Source organism: Aquila chrysaetos, chromosome 17 (assembly GCF_900496995.4).
Source record: "Aquila chrysaetos chrysaetos chromosome 17, bAquChr1.4, whole genome shotgun sequence".
NCBI classification, from domain to species: Eukaryota; Metazoa; Chordata; class Aves; order Accipitriformes; family Accipitridae; genus Aquila; species Aquila chrysaetos.
In genome coordinates, this window is record NC_044020.1 from 24,958,732 (window position 1) to 24,983,950 (window position 25,219).

The following is a 25,219-nucleotide window of genomic DNA, read 5'->3' on the forward strand; positions in this document are numbered from 1 at the left end:
ACACTGTCGTAATCATGCACTCACAAATACAACGATGTGGGTACCCAAGCAGCCTGTCCTCTATGCTTGTATCCCAGCTGCGCGTATCCAGGTGGGCTGCTCAGGAGTTCTTGCAATTGCACGGAGGGCCAAGTAATGCTCTACTGAGTCTTCATGGTGTCTGCTGGGATCTCCTCAGGATGGCAACCAGGTGCCACTGAACCTTTTTTGCCTTTGGGAGCTGACAGTGCTCAGGGTCTTTTACTTCTCCGTGCTCTCCCACCTCTGGGAATCATTAGGATTTATTCTCTGTACTCTGTCTCCTTATTAGGGTGTCTTAAGACACCAGCCTTGTTCTGTATTTTCCCACCATCACATCTTAGTGGCTGGAGTCCTTTTTCGGTCTAGGCAGAGGCAGTTCCTGACTATGCCTGTTCCTTTGTGTTCCTGAATTGGGTATCTCCAAAAGCTGCTCATAAATGTGCTGTGATGTTGATAATCCAGGTCCCACAAGCACCTGCCATCCTCACAGGGCTTTTTATGCTGTTTTTCCCTTTCTGATGCTTCCACACGCAGACCTTCCCATTCATTCTCCATTCCTGCCAGTCTAAGCATTTCCGTTATGAATCTCTATAATTACTGATAGCATGACATAAACCACAGGCAGAAAAATAATGATAAAAATGGTTTAGGATTTCAGTCTCTCCTTGCAATTCCCCAGAGACCATTACACTCTCTTCCCTCCACCAAAGCCTGGTCTCCCTGCCAGGCCAGAGGCAGTGCACCTGGCACCGCTGAAGGTCCCTGGGAGAAAGACGGGGCTGGAAAAGGCTAAAATCACTGCTACTCCAGTTGGAGAGAGGAGCCTAGAAGCTGAATACTGACAAATTTAAATAACAAATAAGGCACTTTTTAACAGTATATAAAGGTCTTTATATCAAGGCCAGATGCCTTTCTGGAAAGTTACTTTAGTTCTACACAAGGTTTTTGGCTCAGGGCAAGGGCAGCTGTGTGAAATGCAATCCCGTGCACTGCTGAGCAGGTCACGTTCATGATCTAATGGTCCTGCTTGGCTTCAGATGCTGTGGATGTCTTGCATTGCTGAGTATCTGGTGAACAGGGAGCTAATTCCCAGATTGCTCAGGTGCTCAGGAGAGGAGGAGCAGAGATTGTGAAGGTGGAGAGGGAAGAGTGCTCTGGAAAATAGCCTCTGCTTAGGGAGCAGTGACACGGCAGTTTCCCCAAGCCTGCAGATCAGTGTCCCTCGTTCCTTACCATCATTAAGGGAAAAACATATTGTCACTATTCTTTCTTCTGCTGAGTTATCCTATAAATAAAATACTTCTTCATTTGGGACCACTGATTGCCTTAAAATCCTCAGTGAAGTAAGCCTCATGACACCTCCGTGACTTAGGTTTTACACTTCCTTTATAGACTTATAAACTAGAGCAAAGCCAGGTAAAAGGACTTGCACAAGATCACCCAGAGAGACAGAGGCCAGTTAAATCAATCAGTTCAAGAACCCAGGAGTTGTGTTTCCATAGCCCCTGCTGTAACTACTAAATCACAAGAGCTACTGAGGAAAGATCCTGCCAAAAGCCATTGGTTTTTTGTTTTTTAAAACCACAAGAAGCATTTTGCTCAATTCCACAGGGTCTCTCCCTAGTACTTGGTGCAGATTAATTAATTACTTATTTTTTAAAAGAAATGTAAAGCTTTGGGCAGCCCAAAGACTACTGAAGTTTTAATTCTCAGAACTATTCCCTGACTTGACTGTTATCCAGTTCCTATTCAGGCAAGATAGGAATTAAGATTAATGACCCCAAACAAACTGGTATTTCAGAGAATCAGTCTTTGCCAGGCATTATATTCTCATGACAGAAAATCATTGAGGCATAAATACAGCGCTCAGTCATTGGTGTATATTAACAACACCACGTTGTTCCCATAAATGCTGAATACAGTGAAGAGGAAAATGAAGTCTTAAAGTTCATTAATTTGGGTTGTGGCATTTTTTAAAGTGAGCAAACCAGAGCCCGTCGAATAAGGCTGTACCATTCTAGTTCCCCCTGCACCGCTGTGCAGGCTATTCGGATTCCAGAAAGGCATCTCCTCTGCTGGGAGGTTGTTTGGGCTTACTGATGGCTGTCTCTGCGGTGCCTTTTACTAGCTAGGCATTCAGTTCTGTTGGCATTTTTTAAAAGGCAAATTGATGAAGACCAAGTCTTAAGGAGAGAAAAGTGAAAAAATACCTTTATCAGCTAGAATCAGCAACTGTTGTAATATGTGGGGTAAAAACGTGCCATTGTCTGTCAGTGTTTGTCCACTTCCCAAGAAGTGGTTGTGGCTAGAGTTTGTTTTCTAAGCAAATGAGAAGCAGCGGGGAGACGAGAGCATTTCACCTATCCTGGGACCAGAAGTAGTCATGGTACGGCGCTAATACAGGAAGTTATTGTGGCAATTTCTAGAAGCTGTTTGCTCAGGAAAAAAAAAAAAAAAAAAAGAAAATCTTTCCGTGTTTGTATTTCCACACTGAAAAGACATCCCTGTGACATCATCTTGTTTGTTCTGACACTGCAGGAAGAATGGAAGAAATAAAATGGCAGAAAAGAGACCAGGCACTTTTATTTTGCTGCCGACAAAACATAGAGGAAAGATGTAACCAAAATATCCAATGGTTACTTTAGTTCTCAGAGACAGTTCAGCAGATGAATTGTTGTTCAAGGGCAGTTGGGCTCCCAGACACAAGAGCATTCTGTAGTAAGCTTAATTACTCATTTTAATTATGCATTTTAATTAGCAAGGGACTAACACAGAGCTTTTCTCCCACTTTCTCAATAAACCCACTTTGTGATATTACAGAACAAACTTGTAACTGAAAACTCTAACTGTCTAGGGTTGAGAAAAACAAAGTTTGAGGGGTTTTCTTCCTCATTAAATCACATTCAGTGAGCAGGTTACATCTACCTCTGATTATTTTCAGGACCATTCTACTATTTTTATTCTGTTCATGGACAACATCAGGAAAACACCCTGCACTGCTGCTTCTCCCAGTGGTGTTTCCTCTGCGAATGTATTGTCTTGCCAGTTGCTCCCTATAAATGAAGTCCTAGTTCTTCCTCTTTTAACAGTTTCTCCTCAGAGCTGTTCTTCTGTCCCTCCACTATCTGTCTTCCCTGCCCCAATCCCTAGGAGCACTGCTGTAGGAAATCTGCTTGCTTTCTTGTTCACTTCAGGGAAAGGCCAGGTTAGACAAGTAGAAGCAGAGACAATTGCATTCTGCGATGAATTCCAAGAGGCAGCAGACTATATGGTGATGGATGGGTGGAGATAGCCAATGCCACAAAATCTTCAGCAAAATAACCAGGTGCCAGAATGCAGCCCCCCATGAACATGTCACTTCGGTATTCTTTCCTACTTTGCCTGGGACTGTACCTGCTGAGGAGGGATTTGCAGAATCTGCAGCATTCCTTCATAAATTGAGGCTGTCAGCAGAGCGTGGTGAAGCCAAATAGGCCTCCAGGCTGCTCTGTTTTGAGAGAAGCCAATCCTAATTTATTTATAGTTTTGAGCCAAACGTGGGCTTGAAAAGAAAAGGTTCAGATAAGGATATGGTTAGAATAGAGATGAGGTAGGTTTAAGGTGGGATTGTGATTAGGAATAAAGGGAAAAATAAAGTTGTGCCAACATTTTCTGAAATGTTCTCAGTGCAAATGGTGTCTTATAAAGTTTCCATCATGTAAGTGGTGGAAATTCTCCAGAAGTATCTGTTCTTCACAAGGCTTTGATGAAATGTTACAAGACTGGTAACCTCTTCTATTATATTTATGTTGCACTTCTCTGCTGCCCCTGGCTTGGGGTGAGCTCTGGAATCGGAATCATCGCCTGACATTTCCAGGTGTTTGCATGTCAGATTCAAGCTGCAACCTTCTCTTAACTCAAGTGGTTTAAGAGGCTCGAGGCATTTTGTCTGGCTTTGCTTAGCTGAAGGTAATACTAATTTTATTTTCATTTATTGGTAGGAAGATTTTTTTTTTTCATTTGGACGTTGTAACTTCCCTTGGTATTTAAAACTCATTATATAAGCTTCTTTTCTTTATGGTTCTTGTGATGAGAACCATCTCTCTCTACCACTTGTCTCCATCAACAGAAGGTCCACATAGTGCATGTGACTGAATATGGACTAACTGCCGCGCTTGTCTGTAATAAACTCTCTAAGTTTATGTCCTTTATGATTACTGTTTTCGCACCCTTCTTCTCCCCCAACAACTTACTGGTACATGCTGTCCATATGATGGGATAATTACACAGTTAGCTACATTTGAATATAGGTGATATTCATCTCTGCTAAATATTGCCTTTCAGTAACAGTGGGAATCTGCAGTTTAATGAAAAATCTTGCCTCTGAAAGTGAGTGGCCTATGTGCATCTGGAGACAAAAGTATCCTGTGATGCCAACGTTTCATGTTTTGTATGGAGTCTGCTCATGTTTTCAGTGCAAATAAGGCTTGCTTTATATTTTACCCAATAAAATATCAGCCCATTTAAGATAATTGTACATGAGAAAAATTAAAGTTATGACTGAGAATCAAAGTTGTTTCCCAGAAACAGAGCCAGAAAGTGAATACTCTTAATCAAATGTGATGGGAAAACAAAAAAGCAGATGGAGGACTGAGCTTCTCAAATAACTTCTTTACGTTTCAGTTGCCATCACTGACCTAGTCACTGTTTGTGCTGGCTTAGGAACTGATGTCAAGTGAACAACTCCAGAATAGATGATGCTGTATGTTACTCTGGGCAGGAGTTACAACATTATCCAATGAACGTATTAAAGTAGAGTTAGTGTGACTTTATATGTATTTTCCTGCTAAGCAATCAAAACGTAACAAATGAATGAAGCTCAGCAGTAATCCAGGTACTGTAAGCGTGTATCCTCAAACCAGTTTTGCAAATTGGGACAGAGAGCTATAATTGACCTTGCTGAAGTGGCCTTTATTTTCCACAGTTCATGATCAAAGTAGTTACGTTACACTGAATAACTCTTCTAATTCACGACACCTGAATAAACGGCAGGAAAACCAGCCTGGAATGCACGCTCTACTGTCTGCAGCCGTCCTGCAGCACAGCCTGAATAAAGTCCTTCCCCTTGTCTCTACGCTGAAGTGAACTCCAATGATTAAAAAATGCTTCTGGACTGAAAGGTGCATCGCGCTGACAACAGGCTTGTTTGGAGACTTGAGCTGTGCCTCAGCATGGCCTGGAATAGTTGTAACTTTGCCTGTGTTTAGGGTCCATTTCCATATCTGTTTTTCACTTAAAATATTCCCTGACTGTTCCAAAGCACATTAAGCTGAAAGTTATCAGACTCCATACAAAAGAAGAAGAAAAAGAGTAGGTCTGAACTGGCCAACACAAGCTTTTAACAAACAGAGCGGAATATAAAAATAAGAGAAAAAAAAAATCCCTGTGGATCGTTTCCAGAGTTGCTTTGGATTTGATCATCTCTCTTTCCTCCTCTGGTTCAATTATTTTCAACTGAAAATGTTTGGCTTCTTTGGCTTAGGCTACTGCCTTTCTGCAGTTAAAAACCAAAAAAGCCTTAAATGCATCCAGGTGTTTTAAGCTAAAAGTAGGGACTTTTCACAGTGCTCTGAGCCACGAGCAGAGGACCAAACCTGGGGCTGCAGTGCCTCCTTGGCTCACGGCCGTCCCGCCAGGCTCTGTGGCCCATAGGCATACTCAAAACCTGCAGAGGGGAAGGTCGAGGCAGCCAGCAAAGAGGGGCCCCTTTCCCCCCTCACCCTCTAGAATAGTCGCCGGAGAGATCAGATCAGGGTGGGGACTGCTTGTTAATTTATACGGGCCAGGCCCTCCACCCGCTCCTCTTTTTCCCTGCCCTACCACAGTGATACGACAGCCCAGGAGTCCATAAGCCAAACTGGGAAGGACTCGTCGTAATTAGGGGTAGGTTTGACTGCTTTTAAAATTGAGCATCCTGCTGGGCGATCCGTTAACAGAAAGGTAAGGCACACGTGCTGGTTTGCAAATGGGTCCAAGGCTTGGGTCCTACGTGAAGGCATAGTTATAGACGATGTCAGTACCATTTATGGATCCAAGTATATGTTATTTCAGTAGACATTTCATGGTATCCGTTACAGTTACAGATGTTACAAGCTCCCATTATTAATTTTTTTATGTGCTTATAACGTTCCAAAATCCTGATTGCTTCTGTTCAAATGTCATTTTGTTCTCCTTTACAGTCTTTTGGGGGAATGTTTTAACAAAACCTTCCTATCTGTAGTTTAGGTGAAAGGATGGGAACGTACACTGTTGTCCGCCAATAAAACTCTAATCATATTCTTTTGAGCAAAACATACACAAAGAACAACCCACCCAACAGTAACGCTCCACCTCAGCATGGACCCCATCCTTACGAGGTCTAGCATTTATGCTTGGTGTTATGGGTAAAGATTTTAAACAATTTAAATAATTTTTTTAATGTGCTGGAAAGCATCTCCTAGTGTGTGTGTGCCACTGCCCTCTGCTGCACAGAGGCAGGAGAGCTTGGTTGCTTTCATAGAGGTGGAGGTATGGTCACCCACCCACCCATATTCTTACTTAGAGCAAGTGCTCAGGTCCTACTGACTTCATTTGGGAGCTGGAGCTACCAAAGTAGTTAAACCTTCACCTCCATGGGAGTTAGGCACCATAATACCTGTGAAGATCTGGCCATTTCTGTCTTCTGTCATTAGAAAATGCCACGTGGAAAGAGCGTGCAAGTGCGGTGTCCACCACACCCCCCTGGGTTGTCGTGTCATGAGTTGTGTATCTCAAAATATTTTAGGAGGTTCACGGCAAGCATTGTTGTGTTTCTATTGAGCATTACTAAAGCATGACCTAAAGTGTCTCTGGCCTTTTGTTCTCTCCTGTTGTATGCTTCTGGCATGTAAAAGACTGACACCCTCAAGGCTGAAAGGGTTTTGCCTAATCCAAGGTTTTGGGCTAAAATATAAGGCTTAGCAGGATAAACGTATTGGGCTAAATACAGAGTTAAATGTAACCTTGCCGGTAACAGCTGTAGTTACCCATTCTGGTCATCGGTGCTAAGAAACTATGAAAACCAGCTAAAATCTCCAAAAATGTTTAGGATCACAGTCAGCCACGCTGCCACAGCCCCCCGTCAGGATAGCTCTGCTTACTATGCAGAGCAGGGAGTTTAACTCATCTAGAGCTGCTCTCTGTCATCTAGAGCTGCTGTGCTCCTTATGCATTTATTGAGGCAATTAAGATAACACATCCACATATCTCAGTCTACCAGTTTGCACATTTTCACGCGGTCTTTTTTCCATTAAAGCCAGGTTTCATGTATTTCTGTCCTTCAGTTTAATGCTAATGACTATCAAATCTGAACTGTAACTTAGTCCTTTTTCAAAATTTGCTCCCAGTGAGATTGGTGGGAATTTTGCCAGTTGGGACAGGCCAATATCAAGTGCTTTTGAATTATAGTCAGGTGATTTTCTTTGCTGTATTTCACAAATAAATAACTTCTTTCTCTAAAAGTGAGGCCTGTTCAACTGTGCATCAGGTTCCAAGAGTCAACCTCATCATTTTGGACACTTAAACTTGGTAACACATTGGAAAAAGTTCTGTAGCCCTGATTTCTGCCGAAGGAGGGGAATTAGGAGGAAATTACTGCCTTGGTTTGTTTCCATCTCTGACTTCTTGAAGCTTATATATTTGAGGCTGTTTAAATAATGCATGAACTATCTCATATGGGTTACCCTAAAAAAAAACCTTCTTAAGTATATGTATGAAGTCTCACACCATTTAGAGCTAGGGGATAATCTCAAGCTTTTATCTTAACTGGAACAAAAAGGAGGAAGGCTAAACCCTAAACCCTAAATTGTGATTCTTTTCTGGTTATAAAAATATATATATATTACTTGTACGGGCTGACAGACAAAGATTTCTCTATCACGTATGTGCCATTTACAAGCAGAACGTTGTCTCCATTCTAGTCACCAGCCGCAGGAGCTCAGCTGGAGCCCTGAGCGTCAAGCTGAGAGCTTTTCTTTCACCATAATAAAGGTCCTGTAGGCTAAACTACTGGTAGTCCGTCAGTGACACTTCTGAAATCCCTTTGATGGGCTTACACAAATGCAAAGATTCGTACTTAGCAATGCTGTTGATGGTATACAACAACGATAGTTCTTGAATCGTGCTCACCCTGCATTGTCTTCTGTGTGTTTGCATGTGTGAGTGTATATATATGGATATGTGCATGAATATACATAGATACATGAAGTGTGAGGATATATGCAGTATAGACACCTGAGTTTCACACATATTAGTGCATGTATTTAATATTAAACTGGGACTTGAAATAGAAAGAGCAAGAAAAAGCTATTGAAAGCTTATTTTAAAAACTCTGTTTCTGTGGCTGTGGTATCTCACCCAAACAGAAGCACTAATTTTATCAAAGAGAAATTATGAACAATGATGCTAGTTCTTAATTACAGTCCCTGTTTGTTTTACCTTTTATTTACTTCACTTTGAAATAATACATTGTAATCTTTCCACTTTGTAAAGACTTTTTCTCTAAACTGTGGCATCCAAGTAGGTGGCCTAGCCAATGCTTCCTTTTCCCCGGTCAGATATACTGGGAAGAGGCGGCAAATTGTGTTTTCAGGAGACTTGAGAAACTTGCTGGCAAGCTTTCCTAGGGTTATCATCACATGTCAGAGATGATGTCTGTATAGAACATAGATTTCTTAACATTGCGGCTTCCTTGGAAAGGAAATTTTGTTTGCTTTAGTTCACTCATTTTAAATGAATGAAGTCCTCCATGGGGAAGGAGTCAGTGCTTAAATAAAATACTTGTTCTTACAGTTACCCCTCCAAAATTCACCGTAAATAAAAGAGTGTGGTAATTAATTGCCAGCCAAGTGGCACAATTAATGTTCTGCAAATATAGTATCCTCTGGGTGAAGTGATATTGCTAAGTAATGATATGTCCAGTTCTGTGTTTGAATACCAATACAGCCAGCCACATGCACACACACACGTGTGCTGAGAGGGTGTGTTGTGTTAACTTTAATTTTTTTTTTTAGTTGTGATACTTCAATTTTTCTTTCCTTCCTAGAGAATTCAAAGTACTTGTTAAAGGACTTAATTTCTGTGCAATAAAGCTCATGGGCAAACACTCAATAAATGCAAAATAAGGAATGCAGTCATGGTTCTAAAAACGTTTCACATTCTTCAAACTGATGCCAGTTGTATGCATTGACAGTAATCCTGTCTAATCCTCTCCACATGTATTATCTTTGTACACCTGCTTTCATTGTCTCGTGTATCAGTTTTTTATACTTAGAACCACAATATACAAGAGGGTAAAGCAACAGAACAAAATACACATGCACACACAGTGTGTTATGCTACAATTTTGCATTGTAGACATAAAACGTATTTGTAGATTTTGGTGCTTAGAGTCAACGTCTTTCATTAAGAAATTTTTACTGCTTTTTTTTAACCCCACTGGTGTATGTCTGTGTCTGTCTTTCTTGGCAGATTAACTGAAGCACATCGAACAGCTGTAAAAGTCATTAGGAGAATGCAGTATTTTGTGGCCAGAAGAAAATTTCAGGTAAGCAGCACCATTAACCATAAGTACAATTTGTAAGCTTAAGTATATGACATTAAAAGTGCTCTGAGAGTGAACTTGTCTTTGTGCATGCAGTTGTAATAAGTCTAAGGTACTGTTTAGGCTCTCGGCCTCATACTTAGCCTATGTAGATTTTTTCATAGTGTGGGCAAAACTATGAACTATCCGTGGGTGTAGTATGGTACGAAAACCTTCTGAATTTATGGAGTCAGCATAGTTATTTTTCACTTCTCTTTTTTACTGCATTTGTTTTGTTAGGCTTCTGGTTGGTTGGTTGTTTTACTATATTGACCAATATAGAAACTACTTACCCATCTACTAGAAGAAGTGAAAGGAAAGACCCTGTTGGAGTGCCTGCTAGAATACTGTTACTGTCTATACTGACCATCTAACGACTGGTTAGAGAATGTTCAACTAATTGCGTGCTATGTATGGTTGACAGATCAATAGACCTTACTGATGAATACCATGCCGTGTAAAGTTGCTTTCACATTTGTGGCCCACATTTCCAAATTTTTTCCCAGAATGGGACATCATAGAGAGGCCATATTTTATAAAATTGTGGAGCATCTGGCCTCTGGAAATTTGCTGTCTTTACAAGGTCTTAAATTAAATTTCTCAATCAGGTTACAAAGTGCTCAAACTAAATGTGCTGTACTGGAAAAGGTCTCTCATTTTGCCTGTTTACTAAGGCCCATTATGATAAAACTTGTTTGGAATGTGATTCTGGTATCATCATTCTCATCACCCATGTGCTGGTGATGCCATGGAAATGAATAATTAACTTCTGGCCTGATTTTCAAAGCCCCTGTTATTTCCACCTGAAGGTTCATGCTTTTTTGTCCAAGAGGGTCCACTGCAAGTTAATCAACTTTCATAATCCTTTTGAAGAGGTTTTAAAAAGATAAAGCAAGAACCTAAATTTCAAGCAAGTTTGATTAGAGTTGAGCACTTAATTGCAAGGGATAGAAGTCTGAGATAAGCTCACAGCACTCAAAAGACTCTGAATTAGGGCAGACAGAATAGCACATACATTTCCCAAGCTCATGCAGAAATGTATCTTCAGATGACCTTACCTTATGAAAGAAGACTAGGAGAAGTCAGTTTAACTCAGCAAACAAGAGAGCAGGATTATATTGTAAATACATCAGAGAGAAAAACACACTACAGGAAATCTAAAAAAAAAAAAAAAAAAAAAAAAGAAAGAAAATTAAATACACCATTCCTGGAAAATAAAATCAGTATATAAATGAGTTGGGATAAAAACAAGGATATTTCAAACCACCAGAGACCTAATGTTCTGGAGCTGGCAGCTAATAGCAGTCATGCCAAACCTTAAAAACTGAACTTGATTGGTCTATGGGGAGGATTCTGTGAGTTGGTTTTAGTGATAGGGAGGAAGAAGGAGGAATTACCTTACATTTTTCTCTTTCTTAGGGCTGTGAAATATAGCTTATAGGACTCCCCATGCTGATTAGATTTTGGAAGTTCAAAGCCGGGTGATATTACTTTGAGTTTTGCATTAGGAGCTCTAAGCACGCTGGATGTAGAATGCTTGAGCCCAAATGGCCAGGATTTGGGATTATAGACAAAATGAAAGTTAAAGAAGTTCTTCAAGTTCTGCATTTACCACACCTCCCTGGGAGCCCATTACCTCCCACCTTAAGTTCTATTGTACTAGCATTTCCTAATAAAAACATCACAAGAGATTGTGCCAGAGTCTGGCAGGACATAAGATGCTCAGATCTAAAGCTTTATGGGAAAAGAGGAAAGAAAAACGGTGAAAGTTGGAAGGATATTTACACTGTGCTTTAGAGAGGACTCAGGCAGACTGCAGTGTGCAGTACTTTGCAAGTATAGGATTCAGAGCTGATGATTTGGTGAAAGGGATAACAGATAGAGGACTTCTTTTGAGGGAGAAAAGAAATTTCGTTGGGAATGAGCAGAATTAATTATGCACATAGTAGCCATGGGGGAGAGGGGAGGGAGGTGGGGAAAAATCCCCAGCACATCTAGGCTCTGCGCCATGCATCGTGTTTAAATAGAGAGTGTCCAAAGGAAAGGACAGAGGATTTAGCCAAAATGCTCTCAAAGCACCCCCGCTAGTCAATCTAAAGAGTGATACTGGCACTGTTTCTCTGGGTGAAGACAATAGGCTGCTTTTCTGGCCAGAAATAGTGATGTGTCAGCGTCTGCAAAATGTGAAGCTGAGGAAGGCAAAAAAAAAAAAAAAAAAAGGGTGATAAACTGAAAGCTGAAACCTCCCTCCCCCGCAAAGTCTCTCTTCTCACAAATGCACATAGATGTACACACACACTACCAAAGCCATGAGCTCTTCTGAAAGTAATAATGCAGGTAAGTGCTGACGGCTGAGCGCAAGGAAGTCATTTTATCACGAAGAGCTTTTGCTTCTTCATTCATTTCACAGGATTTGTTTCCGTTCCAGTTCCATGCTTTCATTTGAAATTTCTAGGATCCTGTGGCCGCCTTCCAAGCATGACTCCAGCACATACTGTAGGTGTTCAATGCATGTGTGCAGTGGTGCATGCTAATGGCTCTGGCTGAAGCTGTGACAGAGTGGAAACAGACAACAAGATGACTAATGAGCTGTTTTCAGTAATTTCCAATTACTAGATTTGCAGTTTACCTTTCGTTTTTTTCTTCTTTTCTTGAGTCAGAGCCAAAAAGGACACATCTTGCCCCACATTTCCCATAAGGGTTGGTATGGCTCTGAACATGCCGGTATTTTTGAAAGGACATCATTTGCATTTATTCCAACACACACACACACACGTTAATTTTACTCGATAAAATTTTACCATGCTGCGCTTTTTATAACCTTATTGCTTTATGCAAATTCTTTAGACTTGTTTCAAAATTCTGCCTTAGTAGTTATAGCAAGAAACCAGAGCTTGGCAGAAGCATCTAGATTCTCATTAGAACAGGAATAAAGCCAGGCAGATGGAGTTTTTTTAGCTCTCTTGCATTTTTTATCTGTCTTTTTTTATTTATTTGAATTGGACCTTTTTTTCTGACCTCGTAGGTATCATTAAAGACAAAGAAGCGCAAGCAAAATCTACATGCAGCAATCTTCAGACTTAGGCAAAGCATCTGTCCTCCCCGTTACTTAAGCAATAATATTTCTGTCACCAGACATCTTTAGTCTTTAGAGGCATTTGATTCTGGGTCCAAGTGTTATGAATTGGGCCTATCTCTGTGGTTCAGTTCTCTGACATTATGATTAACATATGGTTTTGGAATGAGCCAAGAGATATTGCACACGATAGTCTTAGATAAATTATATATCTTGGGTTTGTGTTTTTTTAAATAGACTGTGAAGGTCTAATATTTTGCTAAGTATGAGGTAACATGAAGACATGACTCTAACTGACAGTAATGGGAATCATTTGGTTCCATCTCCACAATAAATATGCATTCCTACAATGCCTACATATTTTTTATTCGTTGCAACAACCGTTGCAAAATGGCAAGCAAATAATCTCTGAAAGATAAAACATAGAATGAAGGACTGCCTGAAATAAAAATCAAATTTAAGCTATACTTACCTTTCAGTCTCATGTACCATTCCTTTCACAGCAAGCTCGGAAACCGTATGATGTACGCGATGTGATTGAACAGTACTCACAAGGACACCTCAATATGATGGTTCGGATAAAAGAACTTCAAAGAAGGTAGGCCCTGTCTACCTCATGAAATATTTGATTTCTCTGGTGCCAGCTGGCTTTAGGAGAGATGTGTACTTAATGAACAGTAATAGTCCAAAATTGCAAGCACAACAGGGAGCACAATATCTAGAGGATTTAACTTGGAGTCATTTTTAACCCTTTTTATGATCAAGTTTACAACTATCCCTTATCCTCCTTTCCTCCTCCTCCAAGTGAAATTAAAAGAAATTATGGTACATGCTGTGAAGTTTGTAGTATTAAATGAGCTTTTCTGCCCTCTTCTTAGAAAAGGATAACTTTTCAAATAATGATTTACCTTTCTGTCCCCTCTCTGTGGTTCTCCACAACTGAGAGAAATCTGGTTCGCTTGTGCTCCTCTCTATCTGGAACTTTTCCCTGCCCACGTTCCTCTATGCACATGCTTTCTCTGAGTTTGGGGATTGCAGCTGAAGTATTTTGCCACAAAACTATTCTCTTCTGTTTCAGCACAAAGTGCTTTTCTCTTTACAAATTAACACTGTGGACTCGGACACCAGACTGAACTGCTATGGTGCTTAAATGAAATGAGAAAAAAAAAAAATCCTATTAAATGGAATCTACTGTGTCAACATATATAGATATTAAATGCGCCTGCATGAGATTCACGGAATAGTTGCAAATGATATTAAGAAGCTATTCTGTTTGTATAGTCTTTGTTATTAGATTACATATGACACAGGAGAACTATGTTTTAGTTACGATGTGAAAGTCTAAGAAATAAAATATTAGTACTCATGAAAATAACAATAATAATATGGTTTGATTTTGGAAAAAAACTCTAAAGAACTAAACTGCTGACTGTATGTGCAGAAAATTATGCTAGTCTCATGTTTTTGCTTGCTGTGCTTTATGTTTAAAGCTAATGTAAATTCTCATGTAAATTATGCTCCTATTCTTTTCCTAGCAACGGAGTTTAGGTTGCCTGGTAATTGCACTGCTGGTAATTCTGTTTGCTTTTCAGATTGGACCATTCCTTGGGAAAGCCAGGCCTTTTCCTCCCAGGTATAGTGACTACATTTTATGAAAAATTATTAGCTTCATAACTTTGTGAAAATACCCATGGCTACAGTAATATGGATTTATAATCCAGCCAATTATGCATGAATATATAATTCTGTTAATAAGCCCTGGAACAACTGTGGAAAGATAAATACGTTCCATTCAGGTGGCAGTGGAGTAAATGGAGACTAAGAATAAATGTTAAAAATGTGTATCAGTGCATGATGAGTTGGAAATGTACTGCTGGAAATCTTTCCACAAAAATATTCTTTCTAAATCTTTTGTGCTGGGCTTAGGATATATGTTGGTTCCACTTAAAAAGATTTCTTCCTTTCTGAACAACCTATGGATTTCCGTTTTGGAAAGCTCAAAGGAATATCAGGGGTATCATTCAGGAAGAACTGGGGTAGCCTTGAAAGCTAGAGTGATAGAAGTGGTATGAGATTCAATCATAAAAAATGCAAGATCAGGCATGGGGAAACTAATAAAAAAAAAATGTCCTACATGCTTATACTGGTGAACAGTCTGGCACGTCTGAGAAAAAGAAAGGCCTAGTCTGCTAATTAATTGTAAGTAAATGCCAACTGAGTGTAAGAAAATGCTGTGATACAGCCATGAAAAAATTAGTCTGATCCTAGGATCAGGAGAGGGATTTTCAAGACATACAGGGACGTATACATGTCTTTGCACACGACTCAGGTAAGGCCTTATGTGGCACATTGTGTAAAAATTTGATTCCACGTCTTTAGGAAAGACTAACTGCAACAAAAATAGGGAAGAAATACTAGGTTGACTGGGGAAAAGAAGAACCTATTCTTTTAGTGTGGAACAGAAATTTGCTCTTTTTAACCTAACAAAACAAAGGGCTGGCAAGGGTTGTCTCTTAATTCTGCAAGGGGAGTAATTACCTATAAGGCAGAAGAAATTTGTAAGGGAAAGTACAGTGCAAGCAGAAGAACAAACGTTTGTGAACTGGCCATAAATACATTTAAGCTGAAAATGTATGGCCAGGAGGGAAGGCTCTGGCCATGCACAGTGGTGAGACTCTGGGAAAACCTTATGGTGGGAATCACGGAGATCAGAAACCTGAGTGCTTTTATGGGAAGGACTGAAAGAAGTGTTCATCTTTTATCGCAAGAGATTAACTTCAAATTTCCAGAGGCCCCATCTCATTCTCTGTCTCTACAAGCTCAAAAGTGACTTAGGAAATGAAGTCCCATATACCCAAGTGACTTTGAGCACTCATGGGCATGAGTGTGACTGAGAGTGCAAAAGTTATTCCTGAGCCTTTAAAAAATGCCATATTATCAGTGGTTAAAATGGTTTATACTATCAGAACGAGGAGCATCTCTCAAAACACATTTTTAACATCTGATTGTTGCAGAAGACTCAGTAGTACAATCCTCTTTCCCTGTAGCTGAGCTGATTTTGCCCATAGGAAAATAATCCATCAGCTTGAATACATCTATAAATATTTATGCTTGGGAATTCATTCCACAATGTGCAAGCTAAATTTATGGAAAAACTTTGCTTACCTCCAAGAACGTATTATTTTATTTCAAATGTAACATTACCAAATTAGAACTGTAAATTGTGCTGGGAAAGACTAGCGTTAGAGAAACTTTTTATGAAACAGCTTCTTGTTTCAGAGGTGAGGAATGATTAGAAGCGTTGGCTGCAAAGCAGCTAATTGTGAAATAATGTTCTGAGACATTTGGGAAGCTGAAGATGTTCAGGAATTTTAGTCTTACCAAAACTTGGGTCAAAAGGGTCATAGTAACAATTGGGAGGATCTTAGGTGGGTCTGTGGATTTGAACAAGTGTTCGAAGTGTTCAAGTGTTGAAAAGAGTCTAAGGTACTGAGGAAGAGCCATGGGGTTGTGTCCACGATTGATTCAGACCTGGGCAACTCATATGCACAGCCTACGCTAGAACATTGGACAACAGAAGCAACGTGAATGATCTACCTGTAGGCCTGAGGCTACGCAGCAACTTGCTGTACCAGCCACGGCCTGGAGTGATAGCCTGCACATACAGCCCCAGGTGATTAAGGCGGGGGGAAGTTCAAAACCTGCCACATGTTTTTTATCATTTTTTATCAAAAATTCTTGCTTTGCCTTAATATGTGGAAAAAACCCCACTGGCTTCCAGAGGTAAGATAAATTGGTTTAGGGTCATCTTCAGAATTCATGATGGATATAGTCTTACTGTGGAGAGCATCATAGGACTTCAGAGCTATTTGGCAAAGACATAATCTGTGCTCTGGAGAAGGTTATGGCATCCATGTCCATGCAACTAGCTTCCCTTGTTAGTCTTTTCTTGCAACATTACTGCTGAATAGCTGCTTTGAGACAGCTCTCGGATGCAAAAGCATGGCGGCCCTGCAGAGAATGCTGTCTGCCTCCACAGCATGCCAACTCTAAAAGTCATACCTCTTGCAAAGACATATGTCTCTGCCCTCAAATGGACTGAATAAATACTGACTGGGAAAGGTAAAATGGTTGTTTGGGATGCAAAACCTGGTAAGCTCCGTTATGGGTTTGCAAGACCAAAACCAAAAGTCATTTGATCTAGCAGTTATTTTATCTAAACCCTCCACAAATCCAAAAGTAAGATAAGTGGTTCCAGATAAATGGTCTGCAGAACTAAAGCTAGGGTTAGTTTATGATTAATCCCAATATTAACCAACCCGCCAATAATCAAGTGATGAACAGTGATGAGCGGTTGCAGTATTGGTCCGTTTTGGGTGGAAACAGACTCTTGCACTCTCCTCCTCCTCTGGAAGAAGAGTTCTTCCTGAGTTTTCCTCAGAATGGATGGCTTATTCTACATTAAAAATGTATTTTCAATATGATATTTTTCCAGTTCAAAGGCATTGCTAAAAACCTCATTTGTAAACAATATGGGTGTTTCCTCCAGACTGTGTTATTTTTCTATTGATGGCAAGCAAAAGAGAAATGGGAATGCAAAGAAAATTAAACTGCCAAGGAGAAAAACATGAGAAGAATTTTCCTTTCCAGCTCCTTTTTTTTCCTGTTTTATTATACTCCCATTCAAAGAATCTTAAGGTCTGATTCCAAGCCCGTTGAAATGAATGGAGTCTTTCCAGTGACCTCAGTGAGTTTTGGATCAGGCTGTTACTGAAACCCTGTTGTCAACTTTGATAATATTATATGAAGTAATTGCAGTGTGTCTATACTATTATTACCTTTCAAAAGTGAATGATGTCAGAAAAGATCCAGAATCTGAATTCGCTGGAAGCAATTACTGTTACTTTTCAAGTTAGTTTCTCAAAGATAAAAAGCACTAAAAGCTGTGTTAAAACAAGATAAGGATACAAGAAGAGAATAAAAGCCGTGCTGGGTCAGACCAGTCCTGACTCCGACGGAGCCAAAAGCAAGGTGCTTTGGGAAATGTATAAAAAAAGGGCACGCATAAGCCTCTAACCTTCCTGTAAGCTTTCAGCCATTTGCAGATCAGAGACTTCCTGACATGGTTTCTGTGTATTTAGTAGTCCTAACTGGTTTGTCCTCAACAAGCTCGCCTAGTTTCCTCTGTAAACTTTTAATATCTACGGTATTTTGTGACCAGAATTTTCGTGATTTAAGTTTCACGTACACATATGTGAGGAATCCTCCCTTTTTGCTTGTTTTGGTCTTGGCATCTATTAGCCTTCTTTGAAATTTCTAATATCAGGAGTGGATTTAAAAGCATTAAGATAATTAATAAATTTTCCAAAGACTTGGATCCCATTTTTATGAGTATACCGAGAAGACTGAGTCTTAGTTTCATTGAAAGCCCATCTCAGTGTTCCAGGTAATGCAATTTTGTAAGATGAAACAAAGATTCCCATAATAGTAAACAAACCCCTTAATAATTGAAAGTGTTGATATAGAGGCAAAGCACATGTTAATAAAACTTATTGAATTAACAAAGCAGACACTTATTTAATGATACAAATAAGAAGAGTGTAATACTTTCACTACACATGATGGAGTTAATTGCTTTTGAATGCAATTTTTGAGACTTACTATAGCTTTTCAGGAGCAAAGGTGAACAATAATGCCAAGGTAAAACAAAAGATCCAGTGTTTGGGTTCAGAAAAGTAAGCAAAAGGCTGATGTTTATCTGCAGTTCATCTGAACCTCTTGGGTCTGCATAACACAGGTGGGAATCCCTGGAGAAAAAGACTTTCTTGTAAAATTTTGACAGTTCCATTGTTTGCCTTTTTTTCCATTAAATGCCACCTAAGCTTTCTGATGCTATTTCCTTCCCAGCTGTTAAGAAGAAAATGTGTCGCGATCTCTTTTAAAGCATAATAAATACACTTAGTTTAATTTTTACCTTTTTAAGTCAATATTTGAAATGAGAGATACCCGTATTTCTTCAGGAGCTGATTTATTCCACCCTTCCTGGAGACAAAAGCCATGGGAACTTGGTCAAAAATAAAACTTTGGACATTTTCTGTAGCTGTCAGCTGTTCACAATCTTGTCTGAAAGTTCATTTCATTACTGGGGTTGATCTACCTCAATGCAAAGAGCCAGCAGAAATATCACATATATCCTACTTTGATGGCTTGGAAACTGCAGCAAATTTACTGTTCATCCAAGTCCTCTGAAGAGTGTTGAATTGCATTCTTAATAAAAACAAATAACAAAGCTTGTATTTCATCTTGCATTTGGTATATTAATTGTTTTCTACATAGTATAATGATAGTGTGTCTAAATGCTGCCATCAGCACCTGCTGGAGGAAGGGCAGAAGCGTGATGTACTTCATACCAGATTCAGTGTATATGGCTTCTCTCTAATAAATTGATTATATTGTTCCTCGTGAGCCACTTGAGCAAATATGTCATCTCAGAGGCTGGATAAATGAAGCAAGTAGGCAGACAGACCTTTTGTTTAGGTCTGTTTTATTTGTTGAAAGGTGATTGCGCATCTTTAACCTGGCAAGTTACTCACTGCAGCTGTATTTTTGCACCTTGAAAAAGCTAGAAATTTCTACTTTCAGTGTATACTGTTGAACCTTCATCATGGAACAGTTAGCTTTATCACAAAGTTTTCCGTGTTGTAGTAAAGCCTTCTAAACTAAAATATTTTGGTAGTTTACTTTTTAAATTTTCTTTAAGCTGTCCAAGGGAAATGACAAGTGCCTGATCTAGGACTATGTCTTACTTCTTTTTAATTTCTTCTACCTATCAGCTGTAAAAGGCTCTGGCTGACAAGAGAAGAGACTCAAGTCAAAAGTCATGATGCCTAAGGCAACTTTGTTATTTGCTCTTTTATGGATCCAGGGCTTAAAAGGGCAATCCTGACTTGCGTTTTCAGAAGCACACCTGGTTTATAAACCTAAGAATCTAGATCTTACCATAAGCTCATCGCAGTTTTCCCTACATAGAGCTTTTACAGAACTGGAACAAATACAGATCCAGAAGGTTGTAGTTGCATTGAGTTAAACAAAAGAAGGTAGTGGTATCTCTTGCACTACCCTGCTTTCTGTAGTCCTAGTACTGAACTTGATAAAATTTGCCAAGGTTTTGAGATGTCTTTAGCAATCTGGAGTATCCTAGGTGTCATAATGCCCAAATTCCTCATTTTCTGCTTAAAAAAAGTTGATGGCTTTCAGATAAATTTTAAAATTTTTTAGTTAGCTCCCTTCTAGCTGTATACACCATAGAAGTAAAAATCAAGGAAGGACTCTTACTCTGTAAAAGCAGAGTAGATCATTTCCAGCTTTTATCATTTTCAGACCATCTGTCTGCAATTCATTCACTGTTCTAATGCTCCCATCAGTAATTTTTTTAACCAAACTAAAAAAATCTATTTTCTTAAAAGTTTGGTATATTCTGATAAGATGGAGCACACTAATTGAGTAAAAATTTAAGATTATGGTGCTGTCCCTCATTTGATTTTCATTCACTGTTCTAATGCTCCCATCAGTAATTTTTTTAACCAAATTAAAAAAATCTATTTTCTTAAAAGTTTGGTATATTCTGATAAGATGGAGCACACTAATTGAGTAAAAATTTAAGATTATGGTGCTGTCCCTCATTTGATTTGCTCTTTTACTCATTTCAGATGGTAATTGCTGGTTTTTGTAAAAGAAAACAAACTTGAATAACAAGTAATATGTCATTTATATCATGTGCTTCAATTAGGGGGAAGAGTTTTGGTTTTGTAACTGCTGTGGGGAATACTTGAAAATTTTTAATTTTTTTTTTTACAAGAGGCATCTCTTGTTCACTAGAAAAAGAGATGGGCCAGCTTTGTGAAAATATTGGGAAATAAATACAGCATCGTGTTGTTTTGAAAGTAGTACAGTATGTATACTCAGGAGGGCAAAGACTTTCAGGGAAGAAATTTATTTATTAATAAAGATGAGAAATGGACTAGATGACCCAAGAACTATTCAGTTTCCTGAAGTATAATGCCTATTGCTTATATACCACTGTTTTATCTGATTCAAGTATATAAAATGATGAGTTTGTATCATACCAACCATGTGATACAAGCTTGTTTCAAGATATTTATTTTTTTCTTCTGAGCTAAAATTTGTCCATATGTCTTTTCATCCAGTTATAAATAATTGTGCCTCCTTTCATGATGATCATGCACATTTCCTTTGTGTCTGTGCCTTTCACATATATGTACAAAGTCACTGGATTGCTTAGCTGATCTCTCTGTTTTGTTGCAGACCAACGCAAAGAACAGGCAAAACTCAATACTAAAAGAAAGTTATTTTGGATTGCAAAGCAAAGAATGTAAAAATAAGACATTTCGGTTTTATAGTAAGCCATGCAGTGTTTTCAACTATGTAAAAGCAAATAATCTAATGTAGGAAGTCTAAAATCACATATCTTGAAAAGACTCGAGAGAGAAAGCATAAACATGAGATAGAAATCAAATGTACTAGAGCAATGTTATCTGAACTTCTGCCCACACTTCTTACCACAATGCTCTGCACATTGTATACACACCCCATTTACTTACTTTTAAAGATGGTCTTTATTAGAGGAAAATGCTTGTAAATTAGAGCTGAATGCTGATTTAAATGGAGGCTAATAAGAAATGGGAAAGACTGCAGCCTTTTGTGACTTACACAGCCTGCCTGCCAGTAAAGGGGTGGACATGACACAGCTACATGCATGTATATCATTCTTTTCACTTCATCTGATAGGAGTGCCACATGCCACAAAATAGCTTCTTAGGGCTTATCTGCTTCCTCTTTTCTTGTTTTCTGTTCCGCACCATATTTGAGAATAACTAAAATAGGAAACATTATTAACTTGATTTGGTTGTTTTGGGATGTCTTGGTGATTATATGAAGGATGTAATTAGAGCTGGTGAGGAAATTATTGTGTTTTGTTTTTTTTTTAAAAAAAATAAGCTTATTGGAACATTTCTTCAGGTTTGGGGGGCTTTTTGGGTTTAGACCTAAAGAAAAACATTGCCTACCCACTGCTGTTCAAATTGCATCCCACTTTAGAAATCCTTGAAGGCATGTTTTTTCTGGTATATGCTTTGAAAGATGTTAAGTATCTATCAATTTACTAACTAGAAAGTAGACTGCAGAGTCGATTATTTCATTTTAGGCAGAGGTGAATATACATAGATAAACTTGAGCCTCAGCCACTTACATTTTAAGAGGTTTCTGCAGTTGTGAACTAAGGAATGAGGAACAGCACACATGTAGGAGCCAAGCTGTGTTGTTTATTTTCTGTCCCCACACAGGGTCCTTCAACAATCTTTGAGTTTTCTCTCCTTATGGTATTTATTCCTGTGGGTTCTCTGATGAAACACTTCTTTTTAGTGCCTGTGCAGAGCTGCCAAGGGTCCAAGACATTTTTAATATTGGAGGTGGTCTGTAGAGGAGAAGGAAAGCAAGAAGGGTACCATGCCGGCATTGCTTTTTGCTAAAGTCTTCCTCTAAGGTTGTGGTGCATACAGTACGAGTTCCTTGAGATGAACTTTGGTGCAAATATATCACTAAACATATCACATTCGTTGTACCGTTCACTGAGAAATGCCAGAATGTGAGTTCCCTGCAGAACGAGCACACATACAGGCAGATGCGGTGGGTGCTGATGCACTGTAAATTCACATCTCGGCCTGCCTTCTAGTAAGCCCTTCACATTGTGCTCATGCCCTAAGCAAAATGGACTTAAATAGCTTTAAAAACCAAAGCTCAGCCACTCATAAAAGTGATTTATGGAACAAACAAGGACTAATGACCCCAGCATGGTATTGGAAATATAGTTTAGTAGAAAAAAATGTGTCAAACTTCCATTGACATGGGCTTCTAAATTACTTCAGTATTGGAGGGTGTTTTTTTCCTATGAATATTTTCTCCCAGCTCAGAATATATGTGTTTTTGTACTTCATTCCCTGTGAAATAACGCTCCCAAACTATGGCATTCCTTTGCGATTGGCCGTGTGAACACAAAGAATAGACCCCACTTTACACAGTTTTCAATCTTGGCTCCCAATCTCACCATCTGCGGTGTGTGAGTAAAACAAATTGCATAATTGGGCTTTAATAACCAGGTCTTATGAAGGCTGGGAGGGAAAATGAGGATAGAGATGGAAGGGCTTTTCCCAGTGTCACTCCTTTGCAGAGAGGAGATAGGTCTCTGCCACTCCAGCCCTTGAACCCCTGGATAGTGCTGCCTCCTACATCTACAACCTCAGTTGAAAACTCTTCTGATTTCTTTATGTATAGAAAGTATACATTGCTCACGTCAATGATATTCAAAATAGGGGGTATACCTAGGGAGCATGCCTATTCCATGTAACTACATGCAGTTAACTGGGTTAATTAAACAAGGAATCAAGTTACCTCAGACACTATCTATAGTCCTTCATGTCCACAGACTACCTCTACCAAGGTCCGGGTCGCCCTTTAGACTAACTTAATCTTGTCAGTTAGACAAACTAATTCCCTTCTCTCCAACAACACTCTTTCACTTCTGTAGACCATGAAAAAATTCTTTCTTCTTGTGTTCATGTTATTTGTACTAGCCTACTATTACCAGCTTCTTTTTTGCTTTAAATACCATAAATATAATTCTTAGTTTGAGTTTATTCTCCACCTAATGAATGTCCCATTTTTATTCTTCTTTATTTAGAAAAAGGGGTAGACAAAGGATACTACACTGTAGGAGCCAGACTGATCCGGCTAGAGGATAAGGTAAGTGCATGAAAGCTTTTATTTTTTTTTTTTTTCTGAGTAATGATATCTGATCTACAGACGTGTAAGATAGTATCTTGGCATGATTTACTTTAGAATTACAGGGCACCATAATAAAGAATAATATCCTAATTTTTGTAAGGGAGTTGATGAAGTATCATGTGCATGTTGTTCAGCATTAACCATTTACCTGCCACACAGATTTGGTTCTTGATTTTAAAAGGGACTGCTTTCATGTTGAAGCCAAATCACACATCTTGTAGATAAGTACTGTAAACTGACAAGGTGTTTGTCATACAAGAATTAGTGAGTTAAACAGAGAGGCTAGTATCAGGAGTCTTTGTAAATAGCAACAGTTGATCTCTCAGTTAATAATCTTGAGGTTCTTTAATGTTTACTGCATTTTTCCCCCTGTGCAGTTATCTTTACATCAGTTCTGACCCTCCCCCACGGTCTTCCCTCCAAGTGTATGTTCACCTTTGTTATTAATTAGAGTTACTTAGAAGTATGCCTAAAGGCCAAAGCTCAGTGAAGCCCTATTGTTTTAGACCTATTCCAAACATCCTCAAGAGCTTTTCCCACTCAAGTGATAACAAAAATACAAGTTTGCTTAAAACTAGGAATCTATTTCTCTAATAGTTTTTAGGTCAGCAATCTTACCTACCCCTGAAAACCAGTGTCCCTAGAACAGTGTGCTGTCTGTGGACAGTAGCAACGTGGTAGCTTTGGTATATGGTATGATATAACAGCTGAGACAAAAGGCCATTTGAATTTAACATATCCATTGCCTATTTGTATCCTTGTCTTACTCAAATTTGTCATGCAAATTTTCTTTTTACTTTTCTCTGGGGAAGTGGAGTGAGATGGAAAGAAGAAGGAAAATTTTCGTTATTCTTAAGAAGAGCTGTGCATCTTGCCAAAAAGCAGAAACTGAAATTAAACAAATACCTCTCCTGCCCAATATAATGATCATTGCTAGGACAATATTGGAAATATGTGATGCTGTGATGTCAATGGACAGATTTTCTTTCACTTTTAGCTTTCTTGGACAGTGTCAGAGAATCAGCTTCACAGATAAAGACAAATTATCCAAGTAACTTTTAAAGTGGACTGGTCTCTTGTGCGGACACACTCATTCAAAGTGAAAATGGCTTTTGTTCAGATTACCTTAATTCACTTCAAAAGAGTTATATTGCTTTCTAGCCTCTGTATATTCTGTAAATTCACACAACTAGCTCATTCAGATTTCTTGACTATACGTATATGAAGAAACCTGCAATACAGATTAGAAAATTTAGCAGTAAAAGCATCTGTGCTAACAGTTAGATTACTTTGTGTGAGAAATAGTGCTAGTATTGTAAATACTTCTGGAAGCAGTTGTTCATGGTCTCCTGACTGCTCCATGTTTATGAAGAAGAGAGGTCAGAAAGTTATTAACGTGTCTGGCATTGGTCCAGCTTTAGCACAGTATGCTGTGGATTTGATAACTTTTTATTTCAAAGCCTTAATTAGAGTACTGCAGTGGTATCTTGCTGTTAGAAGAGCAATGTTACAGGAGATGCCAGTGTATGCAGTAAATGCTGTAGTGAATGACCTCTGTTGCAGATACCTGCTTATGCTCTGCCTTTACAGCTTAAACCTAGAAAACTGAACCCAAGCTGATTCAA

At 39.0% G+C, this 25,219-nt stretch overlaps 1 protein-coding gene across 1 annotated transcript in view; it reads left to right on the top strand.

The window, feature by feature from the left end:
- Positions 1–25,219, top strand: part of LOC115352798 (potassium voltage-gated channel subfamily KQT member 1-like) — a 506,833-nt gene that overhangs the window by 277,251 nt on the left and 204,363 nt on the right. The window contains exons 12-15 of the mRNA XM_030041436.1: positions 9,547–9,622; positions 13,238–13,332; positions 14,327–14,367; positions 23,491–23,552. Coding sequence (XP_029897296.1) covers positions 9,547–9,622; positions 13,238–13,332; positions 14,327–14,367; positions 23,491–23,552 — 274 coding nt within the window. The remainder of the gene's footprint in view (positions 1–9,546; positions 9,623–13,237; positions 13,333–14,326; positions 14,368–23,490; positions 23,553–25,219) is intronic.